This window comes from Rosa rugosa, chromosome 2 (genome assembly GCF_958449725.1).
Source record: "Rosa rugosa chromosome 2, drRosRugo1.1, whole genome shotgun sequence".
Classification (NCBI taxonomy): Eukaryota; Viridiplantae; Streptophyta; class Magnoliopsida; order Rosales; family Rosaceae; genus Rosa; species Rosa rugosa.
Window position 1 is genome coordinate 43924951 of NC_084821.1, and position 17360 is coordinate 43942310.

The 17360-nt window shown below is 38.4% G+C and overlaps 1 protein-coding gene across 7 annotated transcripts; it reads right to left on the reverse strand.

Annotated features, from left to right (window-relative positions):
* Positions 1-14386: 14386 nt before the first annotated feature.
* LOC133732794 (uncharacterized) lies at positions 14387-16696 on the reverse strand. Of its 7 annotated transcripts, none has more exons than XR_009857322.1 (7): positions 16511-16696; positions 16308-16401; positions 16135-16190; positions 15988-16040; positions 15110-15152; positions 14844-14908; positions 14387-14606 (listed from the first exon to the last, which is right to left on the reverse strand). XR_009857322.1 is itself a non-coding variant. In XM_062160378.1 (5 exons), the coding sequence occupies exons 1-4, from the start codon at positions 16547-16549 to the stop codon at positions 14865-14867; spliced, it is 297 nt and encodes a 98-aa protein (XP_062016362.1). In that variant the 5' UTR covers positions 16550-16696; the 3' UTR covers positions 14387-14606; positions 14844-14864. The 7 variants fall into 7 exon arrangements, 1 of the variants encoding a protein (XP_062016362.1); XR_009857321.1 differs by having other exon boundaries at positions 16135-16205; XR_009857319.1 differs by lacking the exon at positions 15988-16040 and having other exon boundaries at positions 16086-16190.
* Positions 16697-17360: the final 664 nt, after the last annotated feature.

The following is a 17360-nucleotide window of genomic DNA, read 5'->3' on the forward strand; positions in this document are numbered from 1 at the left end:
TGTTGGTTGTTAGTTCTCACAACAGCTATATTGTCTTAACTGTGGTGTGAATATTGTAATCGAATTGGCTAACATCTAGTAACTGTTGTAGGAGAAGCCTTAATTTTGAATCTCTTTTATAGTCATACAACACATTATTTTGCATTGTGTTGTATGAATGAACATTAGACAACTGTGATTGCCTTATCAAATGAACAGTACATATTACCAAATGAACAGTACATATAAAGCCACATTGATCCATATAATTAGTGTAACTATATGAGTTGTGTTTGTCAAGTACAACCAAACATCCAAACTAGATAATTAAACTACCAAACAAACAAAGAAAGCATTCCTAGTCTAGCTAGACCCATGCATGCATGAATCAAAAGCTGATAATTGTTTCATGTCATATCTATCAACACAAGCAGAAATTCATCAAGCTGAAGCAGCTATACGTGAATCAAAAGCTGATACAATATCCTTTGACATCAACAAAACCTTCCTGTGCCATTTTATCAAACATCTTGTGCACTATATTCTGACTTGCATCACCTCCAAGCTTATTGTGAAGCTTCGCAAGTAGCACATACTGCAGCAGAAGAGCATGATACATACAGTACCTACAATAGAAAAATAAACTCATCTAAATGAAAATGTACAAAACAGAAATTTAATAAGAAAAACTCTAAGAGCTAGATTCAAGTTTGATCATCTCTAACAAGGGGACAAACAGAGCTTTCAGTTTTTGTAAAATATTAAGAGCTTTAGCTTTCAGATGAGCGTTGTACTTTCTACATGCCTAAATTCTTGAAAAGACAGAAATAAGCATCACAGATAATTTGAATAGTGAAAAGGGAAGGCAAGAACACAAAAGAATGCATAAAAAGCCAAATAATTGACGATGTTCATATATTTGCCAGTTCAGAATTTAAAGAGGAAGAATGCAACTTGCAGAATATAGGCTTTATAATTCCAATGAAGTTCAATCTATTCAAAGGTCAGTATGAAGAATGGTTGCACATCATATAATTGAAGGGGCATCAAAGCTATAAATCTGTATTGAAGATATCTAATAGAAACAGTCACGATTATCAGATGTGTGCTATGAAACCAATGCAAAATCTTATGGTTGCATAACACATAGTTTTACTGATTTAAATAACTCGAGTTATCGATCTTGTTCCATCAACTTCCCACGTTAATGGCTGATATTCAAATACCTACATATTTACATCAAGAGATATATACCAAATTAAGTATCCAATACATTATGATGAAGTATATTGAAAACAGTTTGTCATAAGAATTAGTGAGTGCGGAAATTACGATACCTATACCATCCATGCCATTAACCATTACGATATCATTTATTACGTGTGTGTTTCCATTGACATCATGCTTTATTGTATATTGTTTGCCCATACCACTTTCTGTCCTTGTCAACTCTGCACCACTTGGTCGATTTGTCGATAACAAGTCACGGATTATCTTGTTTTAGATCTCAAGTATTGAGGCCTACATTAATTTTTAATAAATTATAATAATCTGCAAATTTAGACCGAGTCACAGACAGAAAAGTAACATATAGTACCTGCATCCCATAATTCCAACCCTGAGCTTGAAGAGATTGACTTGTTTGGAATATCTGGTCTACTAACCGAGCTATCAATCCCTTTTGGTATGGAGTTTCTGGTCTACGAATCATGGTATATGTTTTACTAGATCCTGATGGACCATAGGCAAATATGCAGACCTTCAGGAAAAGAGTGAGTACTTTTTAGTATATATTAAAATTGAAGGAAGGTAAAAAGAACCCGCCAAAGAGGGTCTAAATGATGCTTAATATTCCAAACCACATAATCTAAAATGTATTTACAAAAGAAGATATCATGATTATCGAATAGCCAAAATGTGCACAAAATAAAGTGCAGAAAAAAGATCCACCTTGTAGCCGTCGAGTGCACTTTGGACAAGTTGCGATATTTCCACAAAAACATCATGTAGTGATGCCAAATGATCAAATACTTTGTCAAATGTAAAGTGATACTTTTGGCATGCATCAACTCTCTTGTGCTTGTTTCTTAAGTAGATAAATTAGCCATCTGAAAGAAAATAAAAAACAGTGTATATGAGATAGATACATATAAGCAACAATTCCACAATCCAATGAGCATTGATTGTACCTCAATTTTCTCATGAGCAGAATCTCGCTCCTGCTTTAATACATCTCTTTCATGCCTTAATTGATCTCGCTACCACGTTCTTCATCTCCATCTCTTAAGAAAGAAACAATGTTAAAAAAATTACGAATATCTTGCTTCTGATAAGAAGATGAAACAATTGAAAACCAAACAAACATTCAAAGGAAATCAGTTCATCATTGACAATGATTTCCTTTGCTTATAAATCCCCGATTCATTACCAAAATTGAAACTTATTCTACAACACGTTATAAGTTTATGTACCTTTGCTTTCTGAATTGGCTACCCTCCTGCATCCTCCCTCATCAAAGCATCAACACATGCCAAAAAAAAAAAAAACAATTATCAGCAAAGCATAAGAACATACTCTTCTCAACAGCCAATCTTGTTCTCCAGAATCTCAGCAATGATAACAACTAGCAATAGCTGTCGATACAAACCACAATTTGTTGTCAATCCTTCAGTAACCAACGTGGAAACAAAAGCTACCAATCTCCTAATGGACCAAAAATTGAAGGGTAAAGGAAAAAAAACATAAAAGGAAATGTACATGACCCCTAAAACCCAACCGCCTCCTGCTAAGCCAAAAACAAAAACACCCAATTTCTGATTTTGATTTCAATATTGGAATTTGGAAACCCTATTTGCTACTGAAACGACGTCGTACCTAGTAGATATCGCACTTGGGCATGTGGTAAGCGGAAAGTAGAACCTTCTGGTGCTTGCTAGCAAGCATGTTGGCGGCTTAGACCTTCTCGTCACAGAAAGCAGAACTCAGCACAACACGTCTCATTACAAAAGACAATATATTACGAAAAACAAAAGCAAAGGAATTTGTTCCCAAAGGACTCACCTTTTTGATAAAAGGAAGAAGTCCTGAGACAGCAGAATGGATATAATCTTTGAGCTCAAGGTGCCGAGCTATATGAACAACCAAATTCATATTCTTCCTTCTCTCAACAGAACCTTCAACCCAAAAACCAAGCAATTTCAAACATTAAACCCCTCATACACATGGGCTTTTATGGTTTTCCTTTCTAGGTTCCCCAAATAATGGAAGAAAAACACAAACCCAATACCAAAAATTTTCCCAATAACCACAAACAAGAAAATGGGCTTTGTGATTGAATGAGAATAAAGCAAACCTGCAGGATAAATTCCTTTGAGGAAAATGATTGATTGGATTGCCACCTCCAAGAACTCAACCAGAATCTGAGCGGTTTCATCTGTGCAATATTTAATTTGAATTATAAGCACAAAGAAATAAACCCACTAAAACAGAGAAGAAAGAGAATTACTTGTAAGAGCAAGAGGTGCAGAAACTAACCTTGACTGTGTTGCCGACACCAAATCGAAGTAGCCCAGGCCCAACTACGCCGTCTATGGCATGGTGGAAGAATTAGGAGCGCTAGGGTTTGGGAAGTTGGGCCCGGAATGGAACGAACACAAATCTAAGCTCAACAACAACAACATCACATCGAAAACATCATATCAAAAAACAAAAACCACAAATCAAATAGAATCGATTCCAGTAATAGATCCACTGCCAAATTGAAATAAGGATTGATAATCGCATAGGGTTGGATTAAAGCCTTGATAAAGTGAAATCTGAAGCACAAGTTGTGAGATAGGTTCTGCTGAAGCTGCCATTTATGCATTTCAGGTGAAAAATTAAGAGCCCTAATTTGAAAATTTGGGAGATTCAAAAAATCGAAACCCTAGGTTTTGGGAGCAGTGGAAATTGGAATGGTTTTAGGCGGGGGCTAGGCGGTGGTGGTGGCCTACTTCGGCATGACGATGAGGGTTGTGTTCTTTATTCGTTGTTCTTCTTTCGTCGCTCTCTCTCACTTACCCACACTGACAAGGACCTGCATCTCCGGTAACAGCTTGCGGGGCTTCGACACATGCTCCCATGGAGAGGTGGTGGTCTGCTTTGACAGGACGGTGAGGGGTGCGTGCAATTGCGCACAGGTTAGCAAGGAAGTTGGGGTAGGCAGATCTAGGAGCGGAGGAGGTGGTGAGAGAAGGCTTGGCAAGCGACAACATCTTACTGGAGAGGAAGGTGGCGAAGGTGTGAGGGAAAGGATTGAGTGGAAGAGATAAGAGAGTATTGAGAGAGAGGGCGAGAAAGAGAGTCGGGGAAGACAGAGAAAAGTTTATTGAAACGTGGTTGTGGGCAAGCTAGTTTATCGAAAAGTCTGTCAGACAACGTATACTTAAGAATCTGTTGTATGAATGTATATAGGTAAAAATTTGGACAAACAAGGGGAGGGAAAATTGCCGCCTATGCCTACATATGTTTGATTTGGGTGAAACTTTGCCGCGCTCTGCAACCAAGTTCCATGATCGGACAACAGATCTATAACAATCTGTTGTACAAAGTTGTGCATCTTGCACAAGGTACACCTAGTAGGATTTTTCAAACTTCATACAACATTCAATCATACAACGGATAAGAAAAGACTGTTGTTTGTAGAGTTCAAATTCCATATTGGTGAGCTTGTTCTGAGAGGGAATTATGAGCTCGGAATGGAGGGAAATTAGCTTCCCATTTACACAACAGAAACGTCTTAACTCAGTTGTGCAATATCTTCCTAAATTTTTTTTTTTCAATTTGCTTACATTCACACAACAAAAACAGAATTGTACCGTTGTCTGACAGAGTTAGTGTTAATACACAACAGCATATTTCTATTCTGTTGTGTGATGAGTGTTGTGTGTTTCGATTTTTGTAGATTTATGGTTATTTATGTCAATGTTAGGGTGAAACTCAGAAACAGGCAACCCTTTTTGTTGGACTTTTGATTGTTATTGATCAACAAGAAGTTAATAGGAAAGTTGCAAACAAAAGCAAACTTTTCTCCAATCCTGAAAATATGTTTTACGTAGTGGAGGTTGAATGAAATGCCGTAGGGCAAAGATAATGAGTTAGTGGTACCCATTCCAAAGACGAAATTCTATTTTTGATACAAAATGACATTTTGGGATAGGTAAAGTCATAGGTTAACAAAAGGAGTAAAATTTTGCTGTGAATCTTGTTTGTATCTATATATTCCATTTTAGGATGGGATGCACATGAGGTCAAAGGTTCTTCTATAAGTTTCCATAGATGCATAAATGCTGATAAAATAAATTGGAAAAAATAAGCTAGCGTTCACTTCTTTGATACTTATGTCAGTAACAGTGTAAGTTTGAAACAATAACAGAAAAATGTTGCAGGAAATCAAGATATTGTGTGCCTAGTCCAAATATGTTTAGGATTACTTAACCTGGTTATAAACTTGTAATAGAGTTAGCATATTCCTACTTGGACTCGAAGATATTGTACATATAATCCTTTATATATAGAAACTCTTATTATTAATGAAAGTATCTCAATCTACTCCCGAATTCTCTTTCTCTAAAACATGCTATTTGCACGAGCCCTAACCCTGACCTCATGTGCCTCTCCTACACCACTGCTGCAGCCGTGAAGCGCTGCCAGCAAGCAACTCTCACCGATCAGGATCGCAAGCCTGCAGCAATCCTGCAACAGGATAAAAATTACCATTGCAATCCTAGTAAACAGCCTTCGCAAAATTTTCCAAGTAAGTTATATTAAACGTTCCTGCTTCGTTTAAATTTCTCGCTTTCCTTCGAGGATTCTTATATTTGTAATTCTACCTCTCACATTTCTTGTAATGTGGGATTTAAAACCAAACTGTGGGGGTTCATGCTAGTCTGAACATAGCTCCATTGAGAATTTGAATGATCAACCATTTATACACTATTGTTCCGTTGAGAATTTGAACGATCAACCATAACTCATGGAAATTAATTTCTTGGTAGCGATTTGCGCATAGAAACTTACTTTGTTTTCATGGAAGATTTAAACTCAGAAACTAATTGTTCTTGTTTTCCAACATTGGTTCTAGCTTTTCTTCAAATAGGCTCATCCAAAGTGGATATGATGTCTAGGCTTGAGTTGAGATAAGTGTACTTAAGCAAGCTTTGCTCCACCAACATCTCTTCTTTCTTACTTGGTTGTGTTTATTTTGGAGTTACCAAAAGAAGTTGAGTGATACCATTATTAATATTAATAGTTATTTGGATTAGATTTTGGGGTTAATTACATATAAGTGCATCTTGGAATGTTTTTTTAGCCATAAGGCCACCAACTAGTTTTTTCCTTCATAAGGCTACTAGATTAAAAAAAGTGTTATATTTTGGATATTAAAAACTAATATATTTACATAAATGCCACTAGAGTACAAAATCAACAATCATTCTCTCTCTCCTCTTCGGTGAGGTCTCCGGTCAACTCCGGCGGGTCTCCGGCCGACCTCCGGCCAACTTTCGGTCAACTCCGGTTACCACAAAAGCTACTGTCACTAACACCAAAACCTACTGTAGCTAGCAACAAAAGCTACTCTGATGAGATTTCCGGCAACCTCCGGCGAGGTCACAAAAGCTACTATCTCTAGCAACAAAAGCTACTGTCACTAGCAACAAAAGCTACTTTGGTGAGATTTCCAGCAACCTCCGGCGAGGTAACAAAAGTTACTATCACCAACAATAAAAGCTACTGCTTACCAAAAAACCTATGCTCCCCAAAACGAAAAACTACTATCACCACCAATAAAAGTACTGTCACCAATACCAAAAGCTACTCTCACCAGCAATAAATGCTACTCTCACCAACACTAGAAAACTACTCTCACCAACAGCAAAAACTGCTTTCACCAACACTAAAAGCTACTCTCACCAGCAACAATAATTACTGTCACCAACACCAATGAGCTACTCTCACTAACATTAGAGAGTTACTCTTGTATCAAAAACTACTCTCACCATCAACAAAAGCTACTCTCACCAATGCAAAAAACTACTATCACCACAGCAAAAAACTACTATCACCACTGACAAAAGCTACCCTCACCAACGTCAAAAACTACTATCTCCACCACAAAAAGCTACAATCATCACTACCAAAAGTTACTTTCACCAACAACAAAATATACTCTCATCAACATCAAAAACTCTTCTCACCAACAACAGAACACTACTTTCACCAAAGCCGATAGCTACTCTCACCAACTCCGAAAGCTACTCTCACCAACATTGAAAACATAGATACCATAACATAGAAACATAGATACAATAACATCAAAATTGAACAATGAGGCATAAAGATCCAATTTCATTACCATAACAAAAATACCATCAATCGAGTGTAGAATTAGTTCAAATAATAGTCTCTAACTGTAATTCAATTTCAACAAAAATACCAGAAGGATTGAGGTTGAGACCAAATAACTAAACCAAATACAATGACAATAACGAATGGAATTGAAAGGCTTATCACATTTCTAGGCCGGCGGTGTCCCAAATTTGGGCCTTGACGATCTAATCATCGACGTGGATGCTCCGGGTGGCAAACTCGACACCGATGGTGGACTTAGACTCGAGGTTGAACTCGTTGCGCATGAACCTGAACAACAAATCGGATTTGCCGATGCTGGAATCGCCGATCAAGACGACCTTGAAGTGGTAGTCGTCGTCCGACCTGTAGGCCATGTCGAAGAGCCGGAGAGACTTTCCGGTTGGAGATGAAGAGGCCGCGGGCCTTGTCGTCGTCACTGGAGAATCAGTGCTCGTTTAGGTTTCCGATGCAGGTGAGGTGGAGGAAGAGGCGATGGTGGCGGTGGAGGAAGGGTGCTACCAGAGCCGAGCTAGATGGTGAGGAAGGGAGCTGCCGGAGCTGAGGCGCGTGAGGCGTCTCGAGTCGAAATTGGAGATCTGAGTGAATCGGAGAGAATCGGAGATGAGTAGAGAATCGTCTCTAGTGAGAGAATCGGAGATGAGTAGGGAATCAGAGAGATCTGAGTTGGACTCCAGTGAGGTAACTCCGGTCGGAGCTTCTTCGTCGTCGTCATCGTCTTCAGGCATGGCGGCACCGTTTCGAGGTGTTGCAAGCTTGGATCCATTGGAATCTCACCAGATCGGAGGCAGTGGTCGTCGGAATCGGGGCGGGGGGTGGCTGGGCTTCGGTTGGGTTTGTGTTGTGGTTCAATTGATGGTGATGGTGATGAGAGATGGTGGCCGGAATTTATTCTTTCCTGTTATTGCAGAGGAAAGAGAAGAAGAATAGAGATCGGGGAAAGAGATAGAGAGAGAGAGAGAGGAGAGGGAATGAATTTCTTTTCATTTTGGCCGGATGATTATGGAGTTAGTGGAAGGGTAAAATTGTCAGGTTGAAAATAATTTAAAGCTACAAGTGGCCTTATGTATACAAGAAAACTTTGGTGGCCTTATGACTAATTTAAGTTTCAAACTGACACTTGTGTGTAATTTTCTATAGATTTTGTTTCAAAACTTTGGATGTAAATCGTTGGCTTTTGGTATTGAATAAAATTTGAGTTGTATTCTATCTCTCAAACTTTATTTGAGCGTTTTCTTTTAGCAATGGACTCAGGAGAATTATAATGTCTCACAGATAGTGTGACTACGTAAACCATTCTCCACCATAGGGAATTATTTTTGGATATGTTGCCTACTCATCCCTCTGCGCCAACAATGGTAGGCTCATCAAACTTGATTCAAGGCCATGGAAAGGCCCAATGTAATACCCCAGAAATTCGTTATTATTTTCCGAGGATTTTCCGGAATTAATTTAGTAATTGTTGGTATGAGTATGTGGTTCGTGGATGAAGCGGAAGTGTTTCGGACGAATTTTTATTCGAAAAGTATGGTTTTAGGGGGGGTGCAAAGGTTGACTTTTTATATATTGGGTTTATCGGAAAACTTCCTTCATGAAAGTTGTAGAGCGCGTCGATACAAGTTCGTGGACATGTGGAATACGGAAATCGGAGTTCGTATGAAGAAGTTATGGCCATCGGAAAAGGTTTCCATTTTAGTATATATTGGGTTTTTTTCGGAAATTGGGTCATAATTCCCAAATTTCCATTTTTGGAAACCCCTATCTCTCTGTTCTCTCTCCTCCGCGCAACCCAGACCTGACAGAAACCCGTCGACCAGACTCGTTCTCTCACCTCCATCGACGGGACAAGCCAAGACCGACTCAGACCAGCCTCGTGCGTCGCTTTGTGGTGGTGGTTTGCATGGTGGTTCACCGGAAAGTGGAGATCGCATACATGAACAGTGGCGACGGTCCGACCCCGTCGGAAATCCACTTTTTAGGCGACGTCTCGGCCGATCCTTCTCAGTTTTGGAATCTCCTCCTCCTCTTGATCATCCTCATACCCGCCCAGAAGGATTATTTTGCATGTGGAGTGAAAGATTAAGGGTTGAAGATCAGCTGTGCACAACGAATCTAGAGCTTGATCGGACGGTAGCGATTGGTTGATCTTGCAAACTTGATCTAGGATGATCTAGACCGATCTAGGCTTAGCTCCAGGTATGAAAGTTCCTCAACTCTTCATGATCAACATTTCTGGATGGCTTGATTTTTGTGATTTTGAGTTTCGCCGGCAACGGTGCACAATCGCCTGTGGCGCCGTTTCGGCCATGTAAGGAACAGTTTTTGGTTTTATATATCATCCACTCGTCGATACGAGCGTTTTGATATATAATACGTAATTTTTGGAGATCGTATGAATATGATTTTTACGGTTTTGTACCGTTCGATTATTCGATCCGTGTGGATTCGAGCGTCCGATCGACTTGTGGTTTTGGCATATTGATCATAGATGTATTCCCGAAACTCTGGGTGGTCTCCGATGAGGTTTTGCCTTGATTGGTGTTACTTTCTTGTTGTAGTTCGATTTGGGGATTCGAACTTTAATCGCTTGCTTTGAAATTAGCTGCTTTCATACCACAAATGGTATTAAGATGTGACCTTGATGTGATTAGGCGTGGAAAGTGTGTTGAGTGGATTGCGGCGATTAGTGCTTCTCTCGATTTGTGTGTGAAGATGCAGCGGGATTTAGAGATGAGTAATCTCACAATGTTCATTTACGAACGAAGTTACCTTTATCGTTTTGAGAGTTATTTATTTAACTGCAAACTATAGTTGGTATTAGTGGGCATTCCTGAGTGAATGACTACGTATACATATATTTACGTGAAATATATATGTATTGGTGGTTTTTGTTGATTGATGAAAACAATATGCATGATTATGCTCATTTATTGTTTTGTGGTGTGCTTTTCGGAAAACAAATGATTGTGGAAATGTGGATTTCTATTGTTTTGAAAAGCATTGAGATTTGTGTAACATTTTGAGTTATGCGCGACTTCTTTAAATGTTTTACTCTGAAGGACTGAGAGGCCCGAAGATTTAATGTCACAAGTTGACTTTTGGCAGTATATCGAGTAATCACGTCTTTGGTCGGACGAGTGGTTACGATTTCAGTTAGAGCTCTAGTCTGTCTGCCAATGTAATTCATGGGGTAACGGAGTGAGGTTATATCTAACTCATGAGTTTGTGTTTTAAGGAGTCAAGGAGTGAGTTGCTTTCCTTATATACGATTTGAAAGAAATCAAGGTGTGAGTTGCTTTCTTTATTTCGTGATTTGAAAGAAATCAAGGCTTGAGTTGCTTTCTTTTACTTCGATTTGAAAGGAAATCAAAGCGTGAGTTGTTCTCCTTTATTTCGTGTGTTAAGGAATCAAAGTGTGTGTTGTTTTTCTTATCATTTGGGTGATCAAGTTGCTTCCTTGAGTTGCATTACCATGACTTTGGATATAGTGATTTGGGAATCCACCTTTGAGCATCAAATATGATTTCAAATATTACTTGAAGGGTTTTGTTTTGGACTATGATCATGGATTTGAATGCTAAATAGAGACATGAGCATATAGATTCCTTTATGAGTAGGCTTATTGATACATGCTATTGAAATAAGTGGAAATGATAGTTGATGCTGTGAAATATGCTTATTGACTGTTAGGTTGAGAGGACTTAAGCATGTTGTTCTTGTTGTTGCTGGTTTTGAGTTTACTCATACAAGCTTGCAAAAGCTTACTGGGTTTGTGTTTGCAACTCGGTGCACTATTCCATGGTGTAGGGGTTTATCATGCAGGTTAGGGTGAGCAAGGTTGAAGCCGTTGATTTTCCTTGCTGTTGCAGTGGTAGGTTTATTACCTAATTGTGCTACGCACTTATTAGTCTTCCGCTGTGTAATGAGCGTAGTGTGTGCAGTTACTTATTGAATTGATGTTTCAGTTTAATTCGTAAACTTTGCTTAATGTAATATGTGACTCTAAAGAACGAGTTTGTATTTACATTGTGGGTTCGGGACATCGTTGGGTGCCTTGTTTAAAGGAAAAATTTCTCAACTATTTAGTATTGGTGTCCGAACCATCATGCCCGGTGCTCTGTATTTGATGTAATTATATTATTATTGTGTCTGAAATTCGGGGCGTGACATCCAATTTCTGTTGCCCAACGTTACCATGATCAATGTCACAGAAGCTCTCTACGCTTCTCGGGATAATAGAACCCTCTAGAGTTTTAGAGATATTCGAGCCAACAGATATCATGCTGAAACTCATTGTGAAAATGGGAATGAAATTCATTACCTCTAATGATTGTGGAACTAGGAGCATCTTACAGAAACTTGTATATCTCTTTAGTGAACTCTATGTTCCACTATTCGAGCTATTCAATCTAACAATGTTATAAGAGATGATTTATGGGATTTTGAAACATATTGTCTTTGGCACCATAGATTACGTCAGGGTTGTGATATAATGATCCATATTCTTAAGACTTCACAAGGACATCCTTTCTTTTTAGCTACACGAAGCGAAAATCAAAAGTTGATTCATAGAGACCCTCAGACCGCCGCCACCGTCCACAGCAAGCCACTTGTCGACGCTGCCGCGGTTCCCCTGCAGACGCCAAAAGTTGCGCTATAGTCTCCCATTATGCTTCTACTGCCAATAGTGTTGCCATGACCCAACTAAAATGCTCATCGGTTGCCTCTAAGGCCCATCGCTCGTTTTTGCAAAGCTTGTTTCTTAGGAAAATTAGGACTGAAACAGTCATACACAAATGATACGAAAGAACTCATTCCGTTTTTACACAAAATTCAATTGGATATTTGTGGACCTATTCAACTACCTTGCGGACAATTTAGATACTTTATGGTGTTAGTTGACGCATCGTGATTACACCCATTTTTATGCATGTAATCGTATCTAAAACACTAGAAATAAGTTAATCCTCAAGTCAATTATTATGTAATTAATCAACTTTTATTTATTTTGTAGGAAATAAGTGTAGTTGTAGAAATTAAGATCAAATTACGCGAAATTAGAGCAAAATTGAATTGTTGACAAAAGAACGAAATAGACGATGCCGGTCAACTAAAATTGTGAAGGAGCATAATTCAAAACCATAATATTGGACACGGTGGTGTTGTAGAATTATAAAGGTTGAAGTCAGAATAAGAATGGAGCTTAATTAATTAAGATAATTAATCAATGATTAATTACTTAATTAATCAAGTATGGCAAAACTTAATTAAACATTAATCATGTTTAATTAAACATTAAGGCATGCACGTGCAGCTTGTTTCTTCTTCTTTGGTCACTTACCACAAAATGGTGACATGTGGCCTTATCCATTCTTTCTCCTTTTCTGCACAGCCACACATCATTTCCTCTTAATAGACGTATATTGCCCCAATAGTCTATTGCCTCCTAATAGACGTCTATTGCCCCCAATAGAAGACTATCAGCCATGTATTGCCCCCCAATAGACGACTATCAACCATGTATTGCCTCCCAATAAACGTCTATTGCCCCCCAATAGAACTTTTGGTAGCCAGAATATGAACTAATCTTTCTAAAATGATTAAACAAAAAAACGAAGAAATTATATCAATTTTAAAACGTCTATTGCCTCCCAATAGACATCTATTGCCTCCCAATAGACGTCTATTGCCCCCAATAGACGTTTAGATTACTGAAATGAGAACTAATTTTTCTAAAATTACACAAATATAACTTTAATTAAAGAAAAAAAAAGAGGAGATTACATTAATTCAAAACGTCTATTGCCCCCCAATAGACGTCTATTGGGAGGCAATAGACCAACAACTCAGCCACTTTTGTTAAATTTGCATTATCATCATCAATGTACCATTCGTGCAAAACAGACCTCCATGTACCATTAACTCTTTCTAATTATGACAAGAAACACCCAGTTTAGTTCTAGATTATATCACCAATGTCAACATAGTTGAGGCATATCCGATAGTGCTACAGCAGATGTGGCGAAGTTTCAATCAACATTATTATAATGAACTACTACCACTAAATGCATTGCTCTTTTAAAATTTAATTGATTCGTCAGATGGAGAGAACTTGGTCAATGCTTCCCATGCTCTGCCCAATCATAGTCAATCTAGGGTACGTTGCTTCCTCGATCCATTTCCGCTTGTACAGATACACCACCTAATCAATTGGATTAGGTATCAATGGAAATTGAATTAGGGATATTGATAGAGTACGAAAGAGAGCACTGTACCTTTGGTGGGTGAAGTAGTTTGACTCCAAAGAGATCGACGACTCGGGAAGTGAGTGAGTCAGGGCAGGAGTCGTGGTCGCCGGTGAAGACAACGCAGTCAAGGTTGGGGTTTTCGTCCTGGATGGCTTTGACGGCGCACCAGAGCACTCTCTCGCCGCCGCCGCCGCCGCCGTCGTTGGTGTAGGGGTGGAAGAATGCGACGGCGCGGTGGCGGTTGTTTCTGGCGGTGGAAGAGAGAGAGCGTTGCCGGAGTGAAGAGAGAGATAGAGAGAAGAGAGAGAGCGCTGCCGAAGTGAAGAGAGAGAGGGAGGAAAGAGAGAATGCATCATGCGGCTGGAGATTGGAGTTGAGTGGCAATGCTGTAGTTTGTTAATTAAGTTGAGGGTAAAGTTATCATTTTACTTAAAATTGGGTTAGTGGGAATAAAAATCTGTTGCTGGAGTAAGTGGGATATCTTTGGCTTATTTTGGAGTTTTTGGTCAAGGACTCTATAGTATATATAGACCACGATCTTATTATATACTAGGAAAGGTAGCCCGCCCGATGCTGCGGGGGAAAAAGTTATTGTATTTTTTATTCATTATTTAAAGATTTATGTAGTTTGGAAAAGTTGAGGTATGCACCTTCGTTTGCCTCGACTTTTCTTTCGCTACCCATTTCGGGCCTTCTTTTTCTTTTGTTTAACAAAAATAACTAAACTGTGCTAAAATGAATGGAAGATAGGGGCAGTGAATTGAAGCGAACTTGTAGACGATAATTAGTTGAAATACATGGGATGTTATCAACAAATGGGCAAATGGAAAAGTAACTATCATAGCATGTCACCGCAGCAACCTCAGAAGCCTTATAAGCTGGAAATGGAGAGGCCTTGGTTGTTGGTTTGGGTTTCGTGTTTATATATAAAGCAAGACTTCCATTGCCTGCAAAACTCATCTCTTCCATTGGCTGCAAAAAACAAAAATATGGAAACCCTTTTAACGACCTATCGAAATCAACAAAATCTCAATCTCAATCAAAATCAAAATCAATTGTGGTCAAAATTTTGATGATTGATTTTAATTTTTGCAGTATTGTTGTGCTTCTAGAGCAGGTAGATTTCATATGTACCACTTAACCACCTCAACAACATGAACAATATCATCTATCTCAATGATTCGAAAGAAAAAAACTCATCTTCTTTACCTCTTTGTACTTCGGCATTCCTTATCCAAAACCAAGGTATGAAACCCACAATTCCAGATCTCGAACTGTAAAAACGCAGAAACCTTTGTCAAGTAAGCTTCAATATACAAAGCCAAATGAACCCACTTTGACAAAAAAATAACATATATAGGCAACAAAGCTTGAATACCTACACGGGTTTTGTCTTTCTGGGTTAAATGTAAAATATCAAAATGTAATACTAAAAGCTGAGAATTGATTAACTGTAGTGGAAAGGAAAATTGCACCTGGATCGTGGTCTGCAATTTATAACAACCAATCAAGTTGTAACTGAAAAAAATACGATGTAAACTGATGTTATTACATAAAACAATCAGTAAAGAAAAAACTATCTTGCTTCCGCATATCAACAAAGAAAAACATGGAGGAATATAAAACACTACACTATTCACTAATGTTTCCAACACCCATTGGCGTCCAAATTTGTGTGCCCATAAAAATAATAGCATTAAGGTACTGGGTTTTTCATCCAACTCAGAATTAATAGCTATTGATTTTGAAAGATTTAAATTTTCTGATCAAACCTGATATATTCAACTGTGATTATCAATCAATTACGATTTGTCCAAAACAAAAAATGCAGATAGGTACTTCGAGAAAGAGGAAGAGCTTGATTACTTGGCTTGGTTCTTGAACAGGAAAAACCAAAACCTTTGAGATTACTTTATTCTTTGCTCTATTATAAGTTTAGCAAGGAAAATAATCAAAAGCCTCAAAACCTATCATCATCATCCCATGATTCTCAAAATTTATTAAGTCTATAGTCTTTGAAAAGCTTAATAACCAAGTCGGGTTGGTCTCAGCTTTCAAAGTGTACCCTTTCTGACACAGAGAGAACATTTTCTGGGGACATTCCACATCAATTTATAAGGTATGAAACTGTAAGAGAACCACCTTTATGTTCTTGTTTTGGTCGATTATTTTCAGAACCCAGTAACGATTTTGATGAATAGGGACGTGGGTTTTGAGATAAATGCAAATGGGTCACTGAATTAACAGAGATGCTACAACTGGAAAGAAGTAATTGCAATCTTTTACAGCATAGACCGAACATAATTAGAGCAAATGATAATCAGCTGCTTGGAGCAATCAGGTAAGGACTGACCAAATACGAAGCGTATCTATGCTCTGCTTCAATCACCAGCCTTGGGGAACCAACTAACAGAGAATAAATGAAACAAATTAGAAGCCACGGTAGAGTACCTGGGATGATCAATTTACTCGATTTCTGTTCAAATCGAACATCACCCACCCGTGCTGACTTGAATAACAATGAAATTCTTCCCGTTTCCCTCCTCTTCTTTTCTTCTGTTTCAACAAAATCTCAAAAGAAAAAACGATTGTATTTAGGTCTAATGAAACAGAAACCCAACCTCTATCGAGGGCTAAAACTGATCATCTGGAAAGTTGATCTTAGTAGCTAACCTTGATTGTCTGCCAGAGTCGGTGTACAGATGTTGCTACAGATAGGTGCTTCCAGAAAGAGCAAAGAGCTAACATTTATCCTAATCGAGCAGACCTATAAATTATCAGGAAATAAGGACGGAAACATAATTTCCACCAAAACGGCTTAGTAACAGTAACCGGAAACCCAACTTTAATATATAGTATAATAATGGGGACATTACCATACTGATCACAGCGACCTCAACAGCCGCACACCCCATTCCTCTTCCTCTCTTCAACAGCGCCGCAACTTACCCACTCTCCCATTTCACTCACTCTTCCGCATTAAATTATTGGGCTCTTCTCAAATTTCATCATGGAAGATCATCAAGACCTTAATTTCATCTTGGGTAGTTAGGAGGATTCAAGCCAGCTTAGTTTTCTTTGTGTTTGAACCCAAAATGAATATTTTTCCCGATAAGGGGGACTCGAAGAAACCGGGCCAATATCGGTGGCCCAAGCTATATATTTTCGACAAGTGCGGAATATATTATTTAGAGGCTAAATAAAACCTACTTGAAAATCAAGCAATCTCAGAGCATACCGTGATATTCCTTAATTTATTATCAAATATTTGATAATTAAAGAGTTGGTTTACTTGCAAAGATTGTGCAAGAGAGGAAGGCCTAGCAATTATTGAAGAGACAATTCAGGACGTGGGCTGCTACGTGTGTGCAAGCAATTAAGGTGTCCCATGCAATTGAGGATTGCTGGACGTGGAACGTATGTAAGGAAACAATCATGCTTGCTCGCGAATATCAAGGAAGGTATATATATCTTATTGGATTAAATACTTGTTACTCCCTGTACTTTGCTCTCAATAACAGTTCAGTCCCTCACCTTTTAAATTAAACAATTTAGTCCTTATTCTCTCAAATTCTCACATAACAGATCCAAAAGGACTATTATACCCCTCACTTTCTTTTTTTTTAATTAATTTTTTCTCTCTTCTTTTTTATTTATTTTTTCTGCTTCTCTCTCTCTCTCTCTCTCTCTCTCTCTCTCTCTCGTCTAGGGATTCGAGATTCTCCG